Source organism: Chamaea fasciata, unplaced genomic scaffold (genome assembly GCF_029207755.1).
Source record: "Chamaea fasciata isolate MVZ Bird 193981 ecotype frontalis unplaced genomic scaffold, bChaFas1.0.hap1 SCAF_1, whole genome shotgun sequence".
NCBI classification, from domain to species: Eukaryota; Metazoa; Chordata; class Aves; order Passeriformes; family Sylviidae; genus Chamaea; species Chamaea fasciata.
Window position 1 is genome coordinate 152,772,592 of NW_027094086.1, and position 21,714 is coordinate 152,794,305.

At 66.9% G+C, this 21,714-nt stretch overlaps 2 protein-coding genes across 3 annotated transcripts in view; one reads left to right on the top strand and one right to left on the bottom strand.

The window, feature by feature from the left end:
* The window catches only part of SCAP (SREBF chaperone), a 47,715-nt gene extending 37,233 nt beyond the window's left edge, over positions 1–10,482 (top strand). For both annotated transcript variants that reach the window (XM_066202380.1, XM_066202389.1), the window contains exons 13-23: positions 492–907; positions 1,864–2,046; positions 2,848–3,043; positions 3,816–3,931; positions 4,023–4,608; positions 5,233–5,318; positions 5,923–6,005; positions 6,676–6,842; positions 7,902–7,982; positions 8,503–8,709; positions 9,314–10,482. In XM_066202380.1, the coding sequence (XP_066058477.1) occupies positions 492–907; positions 1,864–2,046; positions 2,848–3,043; positions 3,816–3,931; positions 4,023–4,608; positions 5,233–5,318; positions 5,923–6,005; positions 6,676–6,842; positions 7,902–7,982; positions 8,503–8,709; positions 9,314–9,559 (2,367 nt within the window). In that variant the 3' untranslated portion in view covers positions 9,560–10,482. The remainder of the gene's footprint in view (positions 1–491; positions 908–1,863; positions 2,047–2,847; positions 3,044–3,815; positions 3,932–4,022; positions 4,609–5,232; positions 5,319–5,922; positions 6,006–6,675; positions 6,843–7,901; positions 7,983–8,502; positions 8,710–9,313) is intronic.
* A 52-nt stretch (positions 10,483–10,534) lies between these two features.
* Positions 10,535–21,542, bottom strand: PTPN23 (protein tyrosine phosphatase non-receptor type 23). Its single transcript, XM_066202368.1, has 25 exons — positions 21,286–21,542; positions 20,698–20,772; positions 19,838–19,965; positions 19,118–19,194; positions 18,977–19,026; positions 18,527–18,658; positions 18,174–18,254; positions 17,645–17,776; positions 17,434–17,481; positions 17,189–17,245; positions 16,992–17,050; positions 16,643–16,722; positions 16,440–16,554; positions 16,267–16,332; positions 16,013–16,158; positions 15,318–15,626; positions 14,954–15,108; positions 14,721–14,872; positions 14,299–14,478; positions 12,216–14,196; positions 11,938–12,119; positions 11,678–11,782; positions 11,453–11,591; positions 11,250–11,363; positions 10,535–11,175 (listed from the first exon to the last, which is right to left on the bottom strand). The coding sequence occupies exons 1-25, from the start codon at positions 21,367–21,369 to the stop codon at positions 10,630–10,632; spliced, it is 5,193 nt and encodes a 1,730-aa protein (XP_066058465.1). The 5' UTR covers positions 21,370–21,542; the 3' UTR covers positions 10,535–10,629.
* Positions 21,543–21,714: the final 172 nt, after the last annotated feature.

The window sequence follows — 21,714 nt, forward strand, 5'->3', positions numbered from 1 at the left end:
GCACTAAAGGTGTTCAGGAGATACTTTGCTCAAGGTTTCACTCTTTACTGCAGCCACACCACTTCTGCTCCTGCTTGTCCCCCCGTGTCTGTTTTGGGTGTCTCTAATGGAATTACAGAGAGCTCTGTGTTCCCAGCCCAGTCAGCCAGCACTGGCAGTCTAATTCAATCCCCACACGGTCCCAGAGCAGTGGGTCCTGCACTAGTGTGGACCCAAAACCCAGACATGCTGGTCCCAGCTGCCAGCACGTCCCCTTCCTGCTGTGCCTTTGGGGAGAGAAGTTGGCTTCTCACCATCACGTGGATCACAGAAAAGTGGTGTCCAGGTCCTGTGTGTGCTGGGCAGTGCTCCAGATCTTCCCCAAGGAGCAGTGCTGGCAGTGAGGCTGCAGGAAACATGGGGTACCTGTGGCTGGGGTGCCGTGGGTCAGCTCAGGCAGGGGACAGGGCGGTGGCACTGAAGGGAGCTGTGTCTCTGCTCACCCTGCACAGGCCGGGACGGTGATCTGGATCGGAATCCTGGTTTACACGGATCCTGCCGGGCTTCGCACCTACCTCACGTCCCAGGTCACCGAGCAGAGTCCCCTGGGGGACGCGGGTCTGCCCCCCATGCCCGTTCCTGGAGGGGTCCTGCCTGCTGGCGACCCCAAGGTGGACCTCTCCGTGTTCCCGTCGGAGCCGATCCAGCTGTCGGAGAACAGAACGCAGCAGCGGGAGCAGAAGGCGGGGCTGGAGCAGAACCGGCACACCTGGGCCCAGGGGCCCGAGGGCAGAGGGAACGGGCAGGTGGAGCTGGGAGCGGAAGCAGAGGTTACCTGGGGAGCAGAGGACGAGGAGATCTGGAGGAAGCTTTCCTTCAGGCACTGGCCAGCCCTCTTCAGCTACTACAACATCACCCTGGCCAAGAGGCAAGTGGGCTGGCATGGAGTGCCACAGGCACGGGCATCTGGGCAGCTGAGCCCAGGAGTTTGTCTTCCTTCTGTCCTCGGTGCTCCCGACTCACATAACCTGGTTCTTTGTGTGGGACTCATACCTGGTTGTGTTTGGGAGGAGCTGCTGCGCAGGTCCCCTGGGGTGGGCAGAGCTCACGAACCCTCCAGGGCTGTTCCTCTGGGAATCAGGATTGTTTCTCTCTGTGCTCCTGGGTGTTTCATGTGCTTTGGTGTCTTGTGTCTTCCTTGAGCCTGGAAGTGAAGTTTTAAATTTTGCAAAACAAGAAAAGGAGGCTCGGGGAGGGCCTTGTGGCTCAGCACAAGTCCCTGCCAGGAGGGGACAGCCGGGGGGGTCGGGCTCTGCTCCAGGAACAGGGACAGGAGGAGAGGGAACGGCCTCAGGCTGGGCCAGGGGAGGCTCAGGTTGGGTGTTGGGAAAATTCCTTCATGGAAAGGGCTGTCCAGCTGTGGCTCAGCTGCCCAGGGCAGGGGTGGAGTCCCCATTGCTGGAGGGATTTAAAAGCCCTGTGGATGTGGCACTTGGGGACAGGGGTTGGTGGTGGCCTTGGCAGCACAAGGGGGAACAGTCAGACTTGATGGTATCGGGGCTTTTCCAACCTCAGCAATTCCACAACTTTCTGATACAATCATCTGTAAGTGATGGAAATAGTACACGTGAGGAAGAGACAGCTGAGCTGAAGAAGCTTCTTGGTGAGACCCCCCAGCCTGCAGCGCACAGGAAACTAGATCCTTCCTTAAACTCATGGGATCCACTTGATCTCATCAGGACTGCATTCCACCCTTTGAAGGGTTAAAACCCGGGCAATAACTTCAGAGTAGATTATTTCCAAGGAGATCTTTACTTCAGAGCGCCTGAAATTTTGCGCTGAAAGCACCCTGAGGCGTGTTCCCTGCTGTCCCTGTCCCCCCAGGTACATCAGCATCCTGCCAGCCATCCCCGTCACGCTGTACCTGAAGCCGCAGGAGGCGCTGGAGGTGCGGCACCCGCAGGAGGCGTCGCGGTACCAGCCCTTCCTGGCGGGCAGGCTGGACACGGCGGCTCAGCCCGAGCACACAGCGCAGCCCCGCGGCCACCAGGATGTCACCCTCTACAAGTAAAGTGTCCTGCCACTGCCCCCTGGCCCTGCCTCGGCCCCGCGGGGCTGCTCTGGGCCAATCCTTCTGCTGGGGACACCAAGGAAGCTTCGGTGCCACAGCTCGGGGGTGCTGGAGTGCGAAATGGAAGGGATCTCTCCGGGCAGTTTTCCATCAGCTGAGGGCAGGAGTGGGCTGTGCATGGAGGCCCTTAGTGCTCCTGCTGCAACACGGGGCTGGGCACTGCGTGACGAGGGCAGAAAGTCAATTTGGGGCTTTGAATGGGATTTCGTAGAACCCCAGAATGGCTTGGGTTGGAGGGGACCTTAAAACTAATCCAGTCTCATCCTGTGCCGTGGGCAGGGACACCTCCCCCTGTCCCAGGCTGCTCCAAGCCCCGTCCAGCCTGGCCTTGGACACTGCCAGGGATCCGTTATCCGTGTGATAATGATTTATTGGGCGTTAGATCAAACTCTTCCCTCCCTCCAGAGAGGGTGGCTCACAACCCCCTGCCTGAATCCGCAAGTGCTGAACACACTGTGTTACCCCAGTCCCCAGCTGGTGTTTTCTTAAAATCCTAGTTGCTTGTTACTTTTCCTTACTGAAAAGCCTCAAAATCTTGTTGAAATTGTCATTTTCCCATTATAACCCCCCCCAATTAATTTCCAACAACTCTCTGTAATTCGTTGAAAAGCTTTTCTCAGCCGTCAAATTCACACCAGCACAGGAGTAACCCTGGCACAGGACTTCGCAAATCTACGCAGAGATTAGAAATTGGAATTTCTCTCCTTACCTTGTCTGCGTGTGTGTGTCTCCCCCAGGGTGGCTGCCCTGGGGCTGGCGTCAGGCATGCTGCTGGTGCTGCTGCTGTTCTGCCTGTACCGGGTGCTGTGCCCCAAGAACTACGGGCAGAACGGGCCGGGCCGGCGGCGCCGTGGGGACCTGCCCTGCGACGACTACGGCTACTCCCCGCCCGAGACCGAGATCGTGCCCCTGGTCCTCAGGGGACACCTCATGGTAGGTGCAGCCTGGAGATCAATACACAAAGGGTGCTGGAGTGTGAAATCCCTGCAGCACCTTCCCATCTCCGCCTGGGATTTGCTCTCTGCAATTCCCACCGTCACCGCCTCTGGCTTCCATTCCCTGCTTCGCTGGGATTCCTCCACATTCCTGAGGTCTAAGGGACAACCAAATGTGGCACTCGGTGCTCTGGGCTGGGTGACAAGGTGGGGATCAGTCACAGATGTGTCTCAGTGGTCTGGGGAGCTTTTCCAACCGGGATGAGTCTGGGATTCTTCCTGTTCTGAGATGAAACAAAGTTCTTGGGCTCTCATCCAGACAGATGAGTTTAAAATGCTGTGCTGTGTCTCCCAGAAAAGTTGTATCTCTGCTCCTGATCCTGCCGTCAAACTGGGACAGTTTTTTAGGGAAGGCAAAACAGATGGAGTCTGTTGGAACAGTCCAGTGCACACTGAGGTCTCCGGGCAGAGATCCTGGAATCCCAGAATCAGAGTGGTTTGGGCGGAAAGGAACCTTGAAACTCGTCCAGTGCCACCCCTGCCATGGCAGGGACACCTCCCACTATCCCACTTGCTCCAAGCCCTGTCTGTCCTGGCCTTGGGCACTTCCAGGGACATCCACGTCCTCACCGTCCCTCAGTTCCCAAACCTGCCAGTTCTGACATAAAATCCATCACCTCTGCAGTTCCTCAGCCACAGCAGGCCGTGGTCAGGATCCAGAGGCCTCGGTAGTGCCGCACTGAGCTGCGCTTGTCCTTCCTTTCCCCCAGGACATCGAGTGCCTGGCCAGCGACGGGATGCTGCTGGTGAGCTGCTGCCTGGTGGGGCAGATCCGCGTGTGGGACGCGCAGACGGGCGACTGCCTCACCGTCATCCCCAAGCCCAGGTATGGCCTGTCCGTGTCCCCACGGCCCCTCGGCCCCGTGCTCCCAGGAGCAGCCGCAGCAGAGGGGGCTGAGCTTTGTCCCTCCTTGCAGGCTGCGCAGGGACAGCAGCGGCATCTTCGACTACCAAGAGGGCTGGGATCCCAGCCCGGACGGGAAGAACGGGCTGGAGGACTCCTTTGAGAGCAGCCACCAGCTCAAACGGCTGCTGGGCCCCCCGCAGCCCCCCCTGTTCTGCGACCAGCCCGACCTCACCTCCCTCATCGACACCAACTTCTCGGAGCACGCCAAGGTGGCCGAGTCGGAGCCGCGGCTGCGGGCCGTGGGCGCTCGCCACAAGGACTCTGGATACGACTTCAGCAGCCTGGTGGGGAAGGTGTACGAGGAGCACGGCGGCTCCAGCTGCAGGAACACGAACTTCCCGGGGCTCTCGGCCCCGCACGGCCCCGCCGGGCTCTGCGGGGGCAGCGGCCGCTCCCCGGCCTGCGGCTCCGACGAGGGCGGCTGTGGCGGCCGCCGGCGCAGCCTCGGGGACCGCAGCCTCGGGGACGAGGCCTGCGCGGGGTGTGACGCATCCTCAGCCCTGCCCGCCTGGGGAGGGGACCTGGAGAGCTCCGTCTGGAGCCTGGAACTGCAGGGCAACCTCATCGTGGCCGGCAGGAGTAACGGGAAGCTGGAGGTGAGGAACGGGGACACAGTAACGGGAGGGTGGAGGTGAGGAGCAGGGACACTAACAGGTGGAGATGAGGAGCAGGGATGCTAACAGAGGTGGAGGTGAGGAGCAGGGATGCTAACAGAGGTGGAGGTGAGGAGCAGGGACGCTAACAGAGGTGGAGATGAGGAGCAGGGATGCTAACAGAGGTGGAGGTGAGGAGCAGGGACGCTAACAGAGGTGGAGGTGAGGAGCAGGGATGCTAACAGAGGTGGAGGTGAGGAGCAGGGACGCTAACAGAGGTGGAGGTGAGGAGCAGGGATGCTAACAGAGGTGGAGGTGAGGAGCAGGGACGCTAACAGAGGTGGAGGTGAGGAGCAGGGATGCTAACAGAGGTGGAGGTGAGGAGCAGGGACGCTAACAGAGGTGGAGGTGAGGAGCAGGGACACTAACAGGTGGAGATGAGGAGCAGGGCTGCAGTGATGGGAGGCAGGAGGTGACACAGCCTGGGAGCACAGCACAGGGAGCTGTGCCCTGCTCGCTCAGCTCAGGGGCCAAGCAGAGCACATGGAGCTGTTCAGGATCCCAGACCCCCCCCCGTGTCCAGTGCTCCTCTGGCCAGTGTCACCACGGTGACCACTTCTCCCCCAGGTTTGGGATGCCATCGAGGGGACTCTCCGCAGCAGCAATGATGAAGGACAATCCGGCATCACAGCCCTCGTCTTCCTCAACAACAGGTAACTCCTTGTCAAGTGCTGGGAGACCCCCAGCCCCAGCCTCCATGGCAGCTCCCGGCAGCAGAGGCTCAGCTGGGATGTCTCTTCCTTAGTGTCATGGAATATCCTGAGCTGGAAGGGAACCCCAGGGGTCATGGAGTCCAACCCCTGGCCCTGCCCAAGACACCCCAAGAACCCCACCCTGTGCCTGAGAGCTTTGTCCAAACCTGAGCTCTGGCAGGGTTGGAGCTGTGACCATTCCCTGGAGAGCCCATTCAGTGCCCAGCCACCTTTTCCTGCTATCCAGCCTCATATCCAGCCTAATCCTTCTGTGTATCCACCTCTCACCAGCTCTCCTGGCTCCAGGTCTGCTCCAGCAGCCACTTCTTCAGCCCTCAGTCTTGCCAGCTGCTGAATATCCAGGGGGTGTCAGGGCTGGGAGACCTTTGGGTCACTGCTGTTCCAGAGGCACTGCCCTTGTCCAGTCCATCCGGAGCTGCGCCCAGTCTCCCAGCCCAGTTCCATGCCGCCTCCCCCGGGAGTGGGTGCTCTGTGCTTGGCCCGGGGGGTGTCAGGGTTTGGGGCTCAGGGAGGGGCCTCTCCTCACACCCCGCCTCTCCCTCAGGATCGTGGCAGCCCGGTTGAATGGCTCCTTGGATTTCTTCTCTCTGGAGACACACACGTCCCTGAACCACCTGCAGTTCCGAGGTGAGCGGCTGTTGGAATGTCAGTGCTGCCCCGGGCTCCTGCCTTCCCCTCCTCCCTCTTCCTCCTCGTAGCGGAGTCTTCCTCACACCCACTGCAGCTTTGGTGGTAGGTGCTCCAAAAGCACCCTGAGCTGTGGGAGCTCCCCGTGCCCAGGGCCAGCACTGCCCTTCCCTCCTTCCACTTCTCACTCCTTTGTCTCGCTTGTTGCCACCCCGGGAACAGCCTGAGCCCTCAGCACAACCACAGCACAGCCCAGGCTGGCCCACGGGGGTGGCTGGTTAGAGCACAGAGCTCCTTTGCTTCTGGAGCAGAACTGGGGGGACGATTCCCATGGGATATTAGGGAGAAATTCTTCCCTGGGAGAGTGGTAAGGAACTGGAAGGAATCTCCTGCCGAAGCTGTGGCTGCCCCTGGATCCCTGGAAGTGTCCAAGGCCAGGCTGGATGGGGGAAGTGTCCCTGGCCCTGGCAGGGAGGATGTGGGACCAGATGGGCTTTAAGGTCTCTTCCCTCCCCACCCAGTCTGGAATTCTTTGACCCCGTTGGGACCCTCGCTCCAGTGCTCCGGGGCACGGAGGGTTCGCTGCAGTCCCAGCCCCAAACTCCCCAGAGCCCCCGCCGAGGCACAGCAGCCCGAGGTGCCCTTCCCCAGCTGCGCTGTGTCCCCGCAGGTGGCCCGGGCAGGAGCAGCCTGCCGCCGTCGCCGGAGCTGTGCCGCGGGGCCGCCGTGCGCTGCCAGCTGACACACAGCGTGGCCTGCGCTCACCACAAACCCATCACGGCGCTCAGGGCCGCCGCCGGCCGCCTGGTCACCGGCAGCCAGGACCACACCCTCCGGGTGAGCGGGACAGGGGACAACGCGGGGAGGGGTTGTGTCACCTGCATGGGTGTGACATCAGGACCACACCCTCCGGGTGAGCGGGACAGGGGACAACGCGGGGAGGGGGAGTTGCGTCACCTGCATGGGTGTGGCATCAGAGGGGTTGGAAGGACAGAGCCCAGTGAGTGTCACCCTGAGCTGAGTGTGGGACCCTGCAGCCTTAGGAATGGCTTCAAAGAATTATGGAATCATTGAGGTTGGAAAAGCTCTTCAAGGCTATCAAGTCCAACCAGCACTGCCAAGGCCACCACTAACCCCTGTCCCCAAGTGCCACAACCACAGGGCTTTTAAATCTCTCCAGCAGTGGGGACTCCACCACAGCCCTGAGCAGCCCCTGCCAATGCCTTTCCATGAAGGAGTTTTCCTAATATCCAACCTGAACCAACAGGAGCAGAGCCCTACTCCCCCGGCTGTCCCCTCCTGTCAGGGAGTTGTGCAGAGCCACCAGGTCCCCCCCGATCCCCCTTTTCTCCAGGCTCAGCCCCTTTCCCAGCACCCTCAGCCCCTCCTGGGGCTCCAGCCCCTTCCCAGCTCCATTCCCTGGACCTGCTCCAGCCCCTCCAGGTCTTCCTGTCGTGAGGGACCCAAAGCAGCCCCCAGGATCTGAGGCCCCTCAGCAGGGCCAGCACAGGGGACAGTCCCTGTCCTGGTTTGTGGCCACACTGGTTTTGATACAATCCAGGTTCCCTTGGCCTCTTGCCCCCCTGGGCACAGCTGGTCACATCCACCAGCACCCCAGGGTCTTCCCCAGCTTTCCAGCTGCTGTGTCCCCAGACTGGAGCATTCCATGAGGTTGCTGTGACATGCCCTGAGTGGCAGATCCAGGTTCTGGGATGTCCCCTTCTCCTTCAGCCGTGCAGTCACTGCCCACCAGCCTGACCTGCCCTGCCCCGGGCTGCAGCCCCCTGTGACCCCCAGCACCATGGGCAGGCTCTGGCTGTGCCACAGTGGCACCAGGTGGGATCTGTGGTGTCCTGGGGATATCCTGGAGCCTCACTGCAGCCTGTCCTGCCCCAGGTGTTCCGGCTGGAGGACTCGTGCTGCCTCTTCACCCTGCAGGGCCACTCGGGAGCCATCACCGCCGTGTACATCGACCAGGTACGGGGCAGCTGCTGGGCCTGAGCTGATATCTGAACCTGTCCCTGAGATCACAGCCCAGCCCACACCTGGCTTCGTCCCTGCTCCCATCCCTGAGCCACTGGCTCAGCCAGAGGCACCCACCTGGGTCCCTCTGTCTCGGCCAGAGTTTTCCCCCGGTTCACTGTGAGCTCAGCAATCTCTTTCCCTGGAGATCTCTTGCTTCTCTGTCCTTTAGGAGCAGGGAATCCCTGTTCCTGCACTGCCAGGTGGGGCTGAGCAGCCCTGAAATGGGGCCTGGGCCCCCAGGGAGGGTGGGCTCCCAGTCCCCGGCCAGTGTGTGCCGCCAGGTGCTCTCCCACCCCATGGAAGTGACCTCAGGAGCTCTGTTCCCCCAGGCTGCTCAAGCCCAGGGAACAGGCAGGGCAATCCCCATGGCTGGCAGCACAGGGTCCCAGCCCACACTCGTGTCACCCCCTGCACCGGGAGTGCGGGCAGCCCTGCGTGACCCTGGTGGTGAGGTGGCCCTGGTGTCCTGCAGACCATGGTGCTGGCCAGCGGTGGCCAGGACGGGGCCATCTGCCTGTGGGACGTGCTGACGGGCAGCCGCGTCAGCCACATGTTCGCCCACCGCGGGGACGTCACCTCCCTGACCTGCACCGCGTCCTGCGTCATCAGCAGCGGCCTGGACGACGTCATCAGCATCTGGGACCGCAGCTCGGGCATCAAGCTCTACTCCATCCAGCAGGTGGGACCCCTGGAGAGGGTGAGCCGGGAACCCGGGAATTGCTGGGGCTGGAAAACCCTCGGAGACCACAGAGTCCAACCACCCGCTGCGCTGCCAAGGCCACCAGTGACTGTCCCCGGGTGCCACATCCACGTGGCTTTTAAACCCTTCCAGGGCAGGGGACTCCTCTGCTACCCTGGGCAGCCCTTTCCAATGTGTAAACACCCTTTCCATGGGGAAATTCCTGCTGCTGCCCACCCAGAGCCTCCCCTGGCCCAGCCTGAGGCCGTTCCCTCTCCTCCTGTCCCTGTTCCCTGGGAGCAGATCCCAAATCCCCCCCGGCTGTCCCCTCCTGTCAGGGACTTGTGCAGAGCCACCAGGTTCCCCTTGATCCTCCTTTTCTCCAGGCTCAGCCCCTTGCCCAGCTCCACCTCACCTTTAGGGATCCTCCTGGGTTTTCCAGGCCCCCTGCAGACAGCTCTGCTGCACTCGGAGGCTGAGCAGCCTCCGTTCCAGCTCCACAGCTTGGGAAAGGCTCCGTGTCCCAGGCCGAGGCTCGGAACGGGGCGGATCCAGCGCCGGGCCCTGCCCCGCGGAGCTGAGCTCTCCGCCCCGTGTCCCGCAGGAGCTGGGCTGCGGCGCCAGCCTGGGCGTCATCTCCGACAACCTGCTGGTGACGGGCGGCCAGGGCTGCGTGTCCTTCTGGGACATCGGCTACGGGGACCTGCTCCAGACCGTCTACCTGGGCAAGAGCAACGAGTCGCAGCCGGCGCGGCAGATCCTGGTGCTGGAGAACGCCGCCATCGTCTGCAACTTCGGCAGCGAGCTCAGCCTGGTCTACGTGCCCTCGGTGCTGGAGAAGTTGGACTGAGCAGGAGCAGGGGCCGGCGGGACTGAGGCGGGACTCGGGGCTGTGCCGGAGCGGGGACAGCGCCGCCGGCTCCATCCGTGCCCCCGCAGCGACTCCGGTCACCGGGCGGGTGGGGCCGCCGCCCTCCTGCTGCTCTCCCTGGGCCAGCATCTTCCATGCGGTCCCGGGGCCGCCCCGGCAGCGCCACGATGCAGAGGGACACGGCGACGGCGCGGTGGCTCCCAGGCTGGGCTGTCCCGGTGCCGGGGGAGGGCCGGGACCGACCCCTCCCGGGCGCGGCTGGGCCCCCACGTGCCTTAGGGCGCGGCAGGGCCCCGCCCGGCCCGCCCGGGGCCGCAGCTGCCCCCACCCTATTTATTTATACGCTGTAAATAGTTATTTATTGGGGCAGGGGGCGCGGGGGTCCGGCCCCGGCAGCGCTGCCCTTGCCGTGCCCTGGCACAGCTGCCCTGCCCGGCTCCCTCCCGCGCCCCGTCTGCAGCAATAGCACCTTCCTCCTCCCCTTCCTCCTCCTCCTCCTCCCGCCGCGGGGCCAGAGGAGGCTTTTCTCAGGGTGGGAGCGGGCGGAGCCCTCGCCCCCCTCCTGCAGGGGCACGGCGGGACCAACGTGCACAGCCGGGGGCGCGGCGGCGCCCGGGGCTCCCCCCGGCCCCCGAGCGCGGCCCGGCGGCTCCGCCGCCCTCCCGGTGCACCGGGGCCCGGCCCCTCCCGCTGTGCCCCGAACCGCCCGCGACGCCCGTTCTCGACCCCCGGTGATTGTAGAGGCGGCGCCGGCCCGGGGCGGGGGGACCCCCGGGAGCCCGGCCCGGCCCCCGCGGGTGGCCTTCGCCCAGCTGTACCTTTGCGCTGTACAGGGGACGCTTTTTGTACCGATCGTGTTTTATAACGTGTGCAGGAACATCCATTAAACGGAACTAACCCGAGCCCGCCTCAGCCCTCGCTCCCCGCGCTCCCGGCAGCACCAGGCTTCTGCCCTGCAGATAAACTCGCTTTATTTTAGTAGCAAAGAGCTGAAAAAGTCAGTTCTACCTGGAGTCAAACCAAGAGGGGCCGGGGGGCCCCCGCCCCCCTCACGCCTTGTTGAGGGTCCAGAGGGGGTCGAGCATGCTGAGGGGGTCGTCGCTGGGCCGGGGCCCCCGGAGCCCCTCGCCCGGCTGTGCCTGCAGGAAGTTCTGCTTGTTCATGCGCTGCTTGCCCTTGAGGGACGCGTCCAGGCTGAAGGCCTCGGGCGTCAGCGAGGCCAGGAGCTCCAGGGAGGAGGAGGAGGAGGAGGAGGCCGGGGGGGCCGCGGGGGGCTCCGGCGGCTCCCCCGGCCCCTCGGGGCTCTCCCCGCCGACGTGGTTGCTGCTCTCATGGTCAGCCGGTGGCTCGGGGAGGGGCGGCCGCGGCGCGGGGGGCTCGGCCTCGGCGGCACCGACACCGTCCACCACGCCGTCAGGAATCACCGGCGGCACCTCGGGCTCCGCGGCGGGGGCGGGCTCCATCCCCCAGCCCTCGCCGGGCTCCGCGCCGGGCCCCCCCGGTTTGATGCTGAGCTTGGCGATGGTGGCCTGGATGGAGCTGATGGGCACGTCCCCCCCCAGCACCAGGTCCTGGGGGTCCTGCTGGAAGTACAGCTGGGGGAGAGCGGCCCCGTGAGCCGTGGCAGGGCCGGAGCCCCCCAAAAGCCCCCGACACCCCCCATACCCACCTTGGGGGACGTGCTGTTGGGGGGCTTGGCCGGGGCGGGGCCGCCCACGCCGTGCCGCAGCAGCACCTGCTCGGCGTGGAGCAGGACGGCCTCGAAGCAGAACTTGAGGTGCAGCTGCAGGGGAGGGGACACGGTGAGGCCCGGGGGGTGCAGCCGCCGCCGCCCCACACGCCCGGGGCTGCAGCCCCCCACCCCCGCCGTACCTTCTCCTGCAGCATGTGCTTGCGCTGCTGCCGCATCCGCCTCACCAGCTGCGCCAGGTCCGGGATGCCGTTCCCGGCCTCCACCTCCTGCACCGCCGCGTACAGCAGGCAGAAGGCGCCGGTGCGGCCCACGCCGGAGCTGCCGAGAGAGCCCCGAGCCGTGACGGACCCCGGAGATGGGGGGAACCCCTCTGCCCCGCCCCGGAGCCCCCCGGCCCCGCTCACCTGCAGTGCACCACGACGGGTGTGTGCAGCGGGCGCTGGTGCAGGTAGTGGCCGTGCACCTCCTGGATGAAGCGCAGGAGGCTCCCCTTGCTGTCGGGCAGGCCCCTGGGGGGGGACGGAACACACACTCGCTGCGAGGGTCTGCACACTCAGCCCCCCCAGCCGGGTCGGGGCTGCCCAAACCCCGTGGGAGCTGTGGTCCCAGAACTGTCCCCGCAGAAGATCAGGGTCCCCCCAGCCCCCTTTGTCCCCCCGCGTACAGCTCAGGCCAGGAGGTGAACTGCAGGTGGGCCACGGTGCGCTTGAGGCTCTGGTCGCGGTACTGCAGCGTCAGCATCCGCTCCACGTGCGTGGGGGTCACCCGCAGGCTGGTGAGCACCACGGTCAGCGGCCCCTGTGCCACCGGCTGGCCCCGCTCCGACGGGAAGTACCGCAGCACCTTCTGCCGGGGGACGGGCCGGGCCGGGCCGTCAGCACAGCCCGGGGAGCCCCGGGGCCCGCTGACACCTGCCCGGCCCGGCCCCACCACAGGACACACCTTGTCCAGCTCCTGCTCGGACACCAGCATGACCACCACGGACACCTTCTGCTCGTAGATCATGAGCCAGAAGTCGGCGGCGGTGCCGAGCAGCGGGGCCTGCGTGGCGATGAGCGCGGGGCAGTACGGGGACAGGTCCTCCACGCGGCTGGCGTTGATGTAGTCGTCCTTGCCCGAGCGCAGCACCACGCGGTTGCGGTCGTAGGGCATGATGTCCTGGTGCCGGTTTTTCATGGAGTAGCAGCGGGCGATGGCGATGGAGCGCTGCCGGGCGTCGCGCTCCTGCGCCTCCTGCAGCTCCTTCCAGAGCGCGTCCAGCTCGGAGCCGCCGCCGGGCGCGGGCCGCTCCAGCCGCTCGGCCAGCCCGCGGAACCGCTCCAGCTCCGCCAGCAGCCGCCGGACGCGCTCGGGCTCCGCGTACGGGTCGGCCTCGATGAGCTGCACGGCCCGCGGCCGCTGCCCCTCCTGCGCGCCCGCCTTGGTGGGCTGCAGCAGCCCCCCGGGCGCGGCCGAGCCGCCGGGCTGGCTCTCGGGGCTGGAGGACAGCAGGTCGGCGGGGCACGGGCTCTGCCGCGGGAACGGCGCGTCGCCGGTGCCCGGCGGGGGCAGCGCAGGAGGCGGCCGCGGCGCCGGGGGCTGCACGGGCAGCGCCGGCGACGGGGACGGGGCCGGGGACGGCACCAGCGGGCCCTGCACCACCACGGTACCCGGGAGGGGCCCGGGGGAAGGGGCCTGGCTGGGCGGGGCGGGCGCGGGGGGGCCCAGGGCCATGGTCCCGGGGGGCAGCTGAGCGCCGGCCGGGGCCGGGCTGGGGCAGAAGGGCAGCGCGGGGGACGCGGGCGGCACCGGCTGGAGCCCGCCCAGGCTCGGGGCGCCGCTCTGGGCAGGGGCCCCCGGGAAGGACACGGCCCCCGGGTGCGGGGCGAGGCCCGCGGGGGGCAGCTGGTCCTGCCCGGGGAGCTGGTAGAGCCGCGGGGGCAGCGGGGCCTGCCCCGGGGCCGGCGGGGGCAGCGCGGCCCCCGGAGCCGTGAAGGGCTGCGGGGGGAACTGGGGCGCCAGCGGCACTCGGGGGGGCTGCTGGAAGGGCAGAGCGGCCTGGGCTCGGCCCGGGGGCAGGAAGGGACCCGGGGCGAACTGCTGGGGGCCCTGGGCGAAGGCGGGCGGGGGCTGTGCCGGGGGGAAGGGGGCCTGAGGCGGCGCCCCGAAGGGCTGAACCCCCCCCGCGGCGTAGGGGAAGGGTGCCGGGGGCGCCCCCGGGCGCTGGGGGGGCAGGAAGGGGCCCGGCGGTGCCCGCGGGGGCGCGGAGCAGCTGGAGATGGGCGCCTGGACGCTGTCCACCGTGGTGGTGGCCGGGCGCGTCCCCGGGGGCTCGCGGCCCCCCAGCCCCGGCGGGGCGGGCGCGGGCGCGGGCGGGCGGAGCGGGCCGGGGGCGGCCCCGGGCTGGCCCAGGCCGTAGGCGGGCAGCGGCCCGTGCTGCGGGGACGAGCGCGGGGGCGGAACGTGGGGGGCCCCCCCAAAGGCCGGCTGTGCCGGGGCGCGGATCAGGGCCCCAGCGGGGAAGAGCTGCGGGGCGGCGGAGCTGGGGACGGGCCCGGCCGGGGCCGAGGGCTGCAGGAGCTGCCCCGGGACCGCCCCGCCGGGGGGAAAGGGGCCGGCGGCGGGCCCGGGCAGGCGGTAGTGCCCCGGGAAGGAGGGCGCGGGGGCCAGGGGGGGCAGCGGGGCGCTGGCCACCCCCCCCGGCAGCATGTAGGGCTCGGGCGGCCGCAGCCCCCCGGCCAGGGCGGCCAGCGCCGGCGGGGGCAGCTGGCCCAGGGGCCCGGGCAGCAGCTCCGGGGGGAGGCTCCGCAGCTCCTCCGGCAGCTCCGGCAGCACCAGCGAGCCCAGCTCGGCGGCCTCGGGGCCCCCAGCCTCCTCCAGGGGCTTCTTCTGCAGGGGGGGCTTGGGGGCCGTGGGCCGGGGGGGCGGCTGCTTCTTCAGCTCCCTGGGGGGGGCAGGGGGCTCAGCGTGGGGCCGGGGGCTGCCCCCCGTGCCCCCAGAGCTCCCAGCGGCCCCCGTGAGCCCGGGGGGCTCAGTGCCCACCCACCTCTCCAGCAGCTGCTGCCGGTGCGCCTCGCTGGCCTGGCACGCCGCCCGCGCCCGCTCCAGCAGCTTGGCCGCCTTCCCCTCCAGGTCCGTGTAGAAATCCTTCCCCTCCTGCGACTTCTTCATCAGGTCCTCATAGGCCTCGTAGGAGGCCACCAGGGTCTGCACGGTGGTGTTCCACCTGGGACGGGGGCGCAGAGGGGCTCAGCAGGGCACGGCGCCAGGGGAAAGGTGGGCACCCAGCCCCAGGCACCCGTGGGACCCTCCGGTCCCACTGGGACGGGCACGAGGACGGGGCAGAGCCACAACAGCGGGGTGGGACAGGAGAAGCTGGTGGTGGCCCCACACCAGTGCCAGGGGGCTGAGGGCTGTTCCTGGGCACTGAGACCCCCCCAGGGCAGCGGGAGCCCCCTGCTCACTCACTTGTGCTCCACCTCGGCCAGGCCCTTGCGCACGGCCGCGTATTTGACGTTGGCATCCGTCAGGGCCTTGAGCACGTTCTCCTGGGCAGCCAGGTTCTGCTCCAGGTACACCTTCAGCTGGTCGTACTTCTTGAGCTGCTCCTCGAAGAGCTTCTGCCGGGACACGGGGGGGTTGGCCGGGGCTCGGGGACAGGGCGGGCCCTGGGTGGGACACGGGGCTGTCCCCACGCCCACCTTCATCTCGGAGCGGTCGGTGGTGACCAGCGAGGTGGTGATGTCGTCCTTCTGGATCATCTCCCGCAGCTGCTGCTCCAGGGACAGCCGCTGGTCCCGCATCTCCTGCACCTTGGCCAGGATCCGCTTCAGGTTCTGCAGCACCTGTCTGTCGTCTGCGGGTGGGGCGGGGTCAGGGGCTGGGATCGGCGGAGCCAGGCCCTGGCCGGGACAGTCCCTGTCCCCTGTGTCCCCACACAGCGTCCCCTTTGCACGTTCCCGGGGGGACAAGCCCCCACCCCACTGACAGGGACAGTGCCAGGTGACACATGGGGACACGAGGGGCACAGGCCAGCTCCCCCAGCTCCCCCAGGGCAGGACTCACCCTCGGAGAGGCTGGGGCTGGGCAGGGCGGCCCGGACCTGCTCCAGGGGCCCGCCCAGCAGGCGCAGGTTGCCCAGGTGCAGGTTCATGGCTCGGTGCAGCTCGGTGTTGGTGAAGCTCGCCTTCTCGTGCAGCTCCAGGTACTTGGAGCACTCCTTGCTGACCTCGGCCAGCCCCGGGGGGGAGCCCGGTGCCGGCGGGACCCTCCCCAGCAGCTCCTGCAGCTTCCTCTCCTGCGCCTCGTCCTCCTCCAGCAGGTCCCGGATCTCCTTCAGCGACGCCTCCACGTCGGTGAAGACCCCGGAGAGCACTGGGGGGACACGGGGGGGGGCTGCTGGGAGGCCTCCTCCTGCCTGCTCCAGGCCCGGAGCCAGGCATGGACGGGGCAGCTCCAGAAATAAACCCGGCCGTGGGCAGCCAGGGGCAGCGCAGCGAGCCAGGCGTGGGATGCCGGGCTCCTGGGGGCACCTTTGGGGTCAGCCCCCCTCCCATCCAGCAGGGGAAAGTGCTTTGGGGTTCAAGAATTCATGCCAGTACAGAACCAGCCATTGGGGAGAACATTCCCAAGAGCTTGGGCAGGGAGTGACGCCGGACCCCAGGCCCCCCCAGGCCCCCCAGCCCCACGCAGGGGACAGCGGCAGCCCCCAGACCCCCCAGCCCCACGCAGGGGACAGTGGCAGCCCCCAGACCCCTCACCCTGCATGGAGTGGACGAGGTTGCGCACGGTGTCGGGGCGTACGCTGAGCGCGGCGCATTTCTCCATCAGCACGGGCGGGATGTGGTCGTACATGTCCAGGTTGTCCACAGTCTCGGGGTCCAGCTGCATGGAGTCCATGAACTGGCTGCGTGGGACACAGAGGGGCCCCTGAGGGGTGGCAGGGTCCCCCCTGGCAGAGGCTGGGGAGCAGCGGGGCCCCGTGGGGCGGGAGGGCCGGGCCCCTCACACGTACTCCAGCACTTCGTTCTTGGCTTCGATCTTGGCCATCACGTCCCGCAGCAGCTTGGCCTTTTCCTCGCTGGGACGGGACAGGACAGAGCGTGCCGTGAGTGCAGGGAATGGCTCCACACCCCCGCCCCCATCCATCCCATCCCATCCCATCCTCTGGCTGGAGCCCGGACACACCTGTAGAGGGAGGAGGCCTCGTGGGCAGCCATGGGCACCAGCTTGGCAAAGATGTCGGGGCCGGTGACGGCGGGGTCCGTGGGGTTGACGGGCAGGGCCTTCACCAGGGGGGCACCTGAGGGGCACAGCCTGGGCTGGGACCACTCCTGATCCCTGTCACACCAGCAGATCCCTGTCCCCAGGGCTCCCAAAGGCCCCCTGACCTTTGACAGACTGCAGAGTGTCCAGCGCGGGCACGGCCTCGTGGTAGATGAAATCATTGTCCTTTTTGGCCGAGTTGTACCTGGAAATGGGAAGCGGTGCTGGGAGAGAAGGAGCAGCTGGCATTCCCGGCTCCCTGAGCTCGCTCCCAACGGGCTCAGCCCCCCCTGGGTCTCCTGGGATTGCTCCAGCAGTTCCCACTGCAGCATCCACCCACCCACTCCCAGGGCCTGGGGCACTGCTGGGCTCTGCCCGTCAGGACACTGGGAACGCTCCCCACGCTCCCTGCCCTCCAACATTCCCGACCCCTGGAAAAGGATGGGGACACCCTGGGGCGCCCCACAGACTCACTTCCCACCGATGACATCCATGGTGAACCTCAGAGCCTCCTGCACGGTTTCAGGCTGGCCCTGTGGGGCGGAGAGGGGGAATGGCTGTCAGAGTGCTCCTGGGGAGGCCTGGAGGCAGCTCAGCCTCTGAATCCCATCGCCATCCTCCTCCTCCTGCAGCCTGGCAGCCCAGCCCGGCCCCAGAGGGCAGGAACTCACCTTGGCCAGCTTGATGGCTTCATTGAGCTTGTCCAGGGCGCTCTGGAAGTAGATGACCTGTGGGAGAGCAGGGATTGGGACAGGCCCCGAGGGACAGAGCTTCCCACGCCTTCCCCAGAGCACCCAGGTCCTGGCAGGACACGTGGCTGTGGCTGCCCAACCTCCTCCAGGACCCAAGCCCCTTCCCAGGACCACGAACCCAGAGGCTGGAGCGGATGAAACGGGATGACACGGCCCCAACTCACCCTTTCCCCAAATTTCTGCTGCTCCTCGGCCTGTTTCCCCATGTGCAGCTGGAAGAAAACTGGGGTCAGAGCTCTGTAACTCCAGGGGGAGCTTTGAGAGGGGGAGGAAAATCCCAGGGATTGGTCAGGACTGCTCCAGAGATGGCAGGAGCACCCCAAGGTGGGATGGGAGCACAGGGAGAGCCCCCAACCCCGGTTCTCCCCCACTCACGTGGGCCACAGCAGCGAAATAATAGATTTTCATTTGAACCAGTTTCTTCCAGTCCTTCTGGATCTTGCCCAGCAGCGAGGCTGTCTCCGAGTTCTCCAGGGCCCTGCAGGCCTCCTTGTAGTAATCCACCACCTACACACAGGGCCGGGGGGAATGCTGGAATCCTGGATCCCAGCGGAACCAGGGGGAATCACCAGCCCAAGGACTGGATCACCCAGAGGAATGGTTGGGATGTGTTTGGGACCAAGGCCAGGGACTGTCACCAGCCCAGGCTGCTCCAAGCCCCGTCCAGCCTGGCCCTGGATGCTTCCAGGGGGCAGCCAAAGCTGCTCTGGGAATTCCATTCCAGTCCCTCACCCACCTCCCAGCCAGGAGTTCCTTCCCAATACTCCCCCAGATGTGCCCTGTGGCAGTGGGAAGCCGTTCCCTGTGTCCTGTCCCTGCAGGCCCCTGCCCAGAGTCCCCCCCCAGCTCCTGACCCCGGAGCAGTGGGAGCCGGGCCCTGCTGGGAGCAGCTCCTGGAGCTCACCTGGGCACTGATCCGGGCCACCAGGAAGCTCTTCCTGTTGTCCAGCATGGACTTCTCCAGGAGACACTCCTGTGCCTGGCCCTGCCAGGGACAAGAGAGTAATGTTCAGCGTCCCCAACCCCTGGCAGGACCCCCTGGCTCCAGCCCCTTTCCCAAAGGGAATGCCAGCCCTGAGGGTGCCTGGAGAGCTCAGGAATGGCACTGAGCCTTCCCTGATCCCCCAGTGCCTCCCAAAACCTCCTTTCCCCACTCAGGGAGAGAGCCCAGACCCCACAAACCCCCCTGGGGTCCTGTCCCCTTGATCCACAGGGAGCCCCAACCCCGCAGACACGCTGAGGTGTCCCAGTCCCCACCAGCATGAGGTTGATGTTGAGGCTGAGGATCTGGTGGCTCATGTCCACGCTGTAGGAATGTGGGAAGTGGTCCCGCAGGTAGGTGAAGGCACCGGCAGCGCACTGGAAGTGGGTGCAGGAAACCTTCATGCCCTGGGGGGATGGAATCATTGGGCTTGGGAAAGACAGTTCCTCCCAGCCCCCAGCACTGCCCAGGCCACCCCTTGGCCATGTCCCCAAGTGCCACATGCACAGGGACGTTAAATCCCTCCAGGGACGGGGACTCCACCACGGCCCTGGGCAGCTGGGCCCCTCAGTGTCTTGCCCCTGGAGACCCCAAGGCTGTCCCCACATCCCAGGCTGCTCACAGCGCCCAGCACAGGGACAGTCACACCCTGTCACACGCAGCTGACGCTGCCCAGGTGCCACCTGTCCCCAGCAGGGACAGAGCTGGCACTGAGGGCTCGTTACCTCCTCGGACACCCGCTTGTCCATGGCTCCCAGCATGGAATGCAGAGCTCCTGTGGGGACAGGCCGGGGCTCAGCGGGGCAGGGACACCCCAAACCCCCCGGGAATGGGGCTCAGGGGGCCCCAAAGCTGCAGGAGCTCACCCAGGTTGTAGAGGACACAGGCCTGCTCGTACTTGATGTCCTCGTGTGTCACCGCCTTGCCCGAGAAGATCTCAGTCCTGGGGGGAAGGGGGCAGGACAGGGAGCAACCAGGGGCTCTCCCAGGAGGAAAGTTTATCGGGAGCCCTGATCCCCAAGGGTCCCCAGGGCAGGACCCCATTCCCCAAAGGTCCCCTGTGCCACCCCGGGCAGGACAGGCGGGACACTGTCGTCCTCCAAGGGGTTCCTGGGCCACCCCTGTGCCACCCCAGGCAGGACCCCATTCCCCAGGGGGTTCCTGGAGCAGCCCCTCCCCAGAGAATGGGCATGGCCACATCCTGCCTGGCTCAGCCCTCCAGCCCAAATCCCCAGCCCAGTCCCTAATTCCAGATCCCCCATCCCAGTTCCCCAATATCAGGTCTCCACCCCACTCCACAATCCCAGATCCCCAGTCTCAGATTCCCCATCCCAGTCCCCGCTTCCAGTTCCCCCCTCCCAGTCCTCCATCCCAGATCCCAGATCCTCCACCCCTGTATCCTCCATCCCAGATCCCCAATCCCAGATCCCAGAACCCCCACCCCTGTATCCTCCATCCCAGATCCTGCACCCCAGATTCCCCAATCCCAGTCCCTCATTCCAGGATCCTCCATCCCAGATCCCCCCCCACATCCCCCATCCCGGATCTCCCACCCCAGATCCCGCATCCCAGTCCCCTCCCCTGACCATGTGACGGGCACGGCGGCGTCCTGCCCGCTGCCCATGGGGACGCGGCTCTGCAGGAAGTGCAGCTGTCCCAGGTACTTGCGCAGGGTGCTGCAGCCCTCGAAGTCCCGGGGGACGCTGACGGCGCTCTGGGGACAGGCAGGGACACGGGGAAGAGCGGGGACAGGCTCTGGGGACCGGCAGGGACACGGGGAAGAGCGGGAACAGGCTCTGGGGACCGGCAGGACACGGGGAAGAGCGGGGACAGGATCTGGGGACCGGCAGGACACGGGGAAGAGCGGGAACAGGCTCTGGGGACCGGCAGGACACGGGGAAGAGCGGGAACAGGCTCTGGGGACCGGCAGGGACACGGGGAAGAGCGGGAACAGGCTCTGGGGACCGGCAGGGACACGGGGAAGAGCGGGGACAGGCTCTGGGGACCGGCAGGACACGGGGAAGAGCGGGAACAGGCTCTGGGGACCGGCAGGGACACGGGGAAGAGCGGGGACAGGCTCTGGGGACATCCCCCGGGCAGGGACAGGGGCCAGCACCACCCGGCTGCTCGGGATGGGGCCGGGCTCCCGGGAAACAGCCGTGTGCTCCCAAAAAACGGGGCCGAGGGACCCCGCCACGGAGCCGGGGCTGGGACAAGGGATTTGGGTGCCCCTGAGGAGGGAACACCTAGGGAGGTTTCCTGCTTCAGGGGAAATCCCAGCGCTGGGGATCCCGGGCCCCCCCAGGCTTTGGGGAGTTGTCCCTGTCCCCGCAGCTCCTGGGCCACTGGGATCATCCCGAGGCTGCTCCGTGGGACACAGGAGAGGGCGAGGGGCAGCCCCCGGGCCGGCAGGGCCATCGCAGAGCCCCCCAGGGTCGCCCCTCACCTGCCGGAGCAGCTCCAGCTTCCGCAGCTCCTCGTTGTAGTTCTCCGGGTTCTCCCCATAGTTCTTCAGCACGAACTGGGGAAGGGCACAGACAGGGTGAGGGGCAGCTCCGTTCCAGCGGGGAGTGGGATCAGGGCGCGGCTGAGCTCGGAGAGGGATGTTTGGGGCACAGAGAGGGTCCCCCCGGCCCCAGGGCGCGGCGGGCTGGGGACGCCGCCGGGGCCGCCCGTGTCCCCGCAAACCGCGGGGGCAGCGACACAGCCGCTGAGGAGCCCGCGAGCCCCCCGTCCGGGGCAGGCCGCGCAGGGCTGGGGCTTGTTTACAGCCCTTAATGAAGTGGCTAATTAACCAGGCCCCGCGGGGGCGACGGGACACCCGGGAACGGGTCCCGGCCTCTCACTGCCCCGTCCTGATCCACCCCCAGCTCCAACTCCCGAGGGCTCCAGGGAGCCCCCCCAAGCATCCCGGCCGCCGTTCCCCCTTTCCTGGCCCCCCCGGAGGCGCTCGGACCCTCCCGTGTCCCTTCCCGGCCCCTCGCGGAGCCCAAACCGTCCGTCCCGCCCCTCCCGTGCCCTTCCCCGGCACCACCTTCTTGACGGCGGCGTTGAAGGCGAACTCCCCGGCCTCCTTGAGGTCGAGCCAGATCATGGGCATGCGGGGCACGGCCTCCATCCCGGCCCGGCCGCTCCCGGCCCGCTCCCGGCCCGCTCCCGGTACGGCCCGGCCCGCCGGAACCGCGCGCGGGGGCTCACGGGACTCCGAGTCCGCGCGACACTTCCGCCTCCGTTGCCATGGCGACGACCCGCCCTTCGCGCCCGTTCCCAGGACAACGCCCCGCCCCGTAAAAGGCGTGATGTGCGGCCACGCCCACACGGTGGGCGGGATAGGCGATGTTGCCATGGTGACGTCTCGCCCGCTGATTGGCGAAGACTGGTGGTGTCTTGGAGAAGCCACGCCCCTGAGGCGGAGCAGTTGCTATGGCAACCGGCCCCGCCCCAGCCCTTGTAAGGTTTGCCG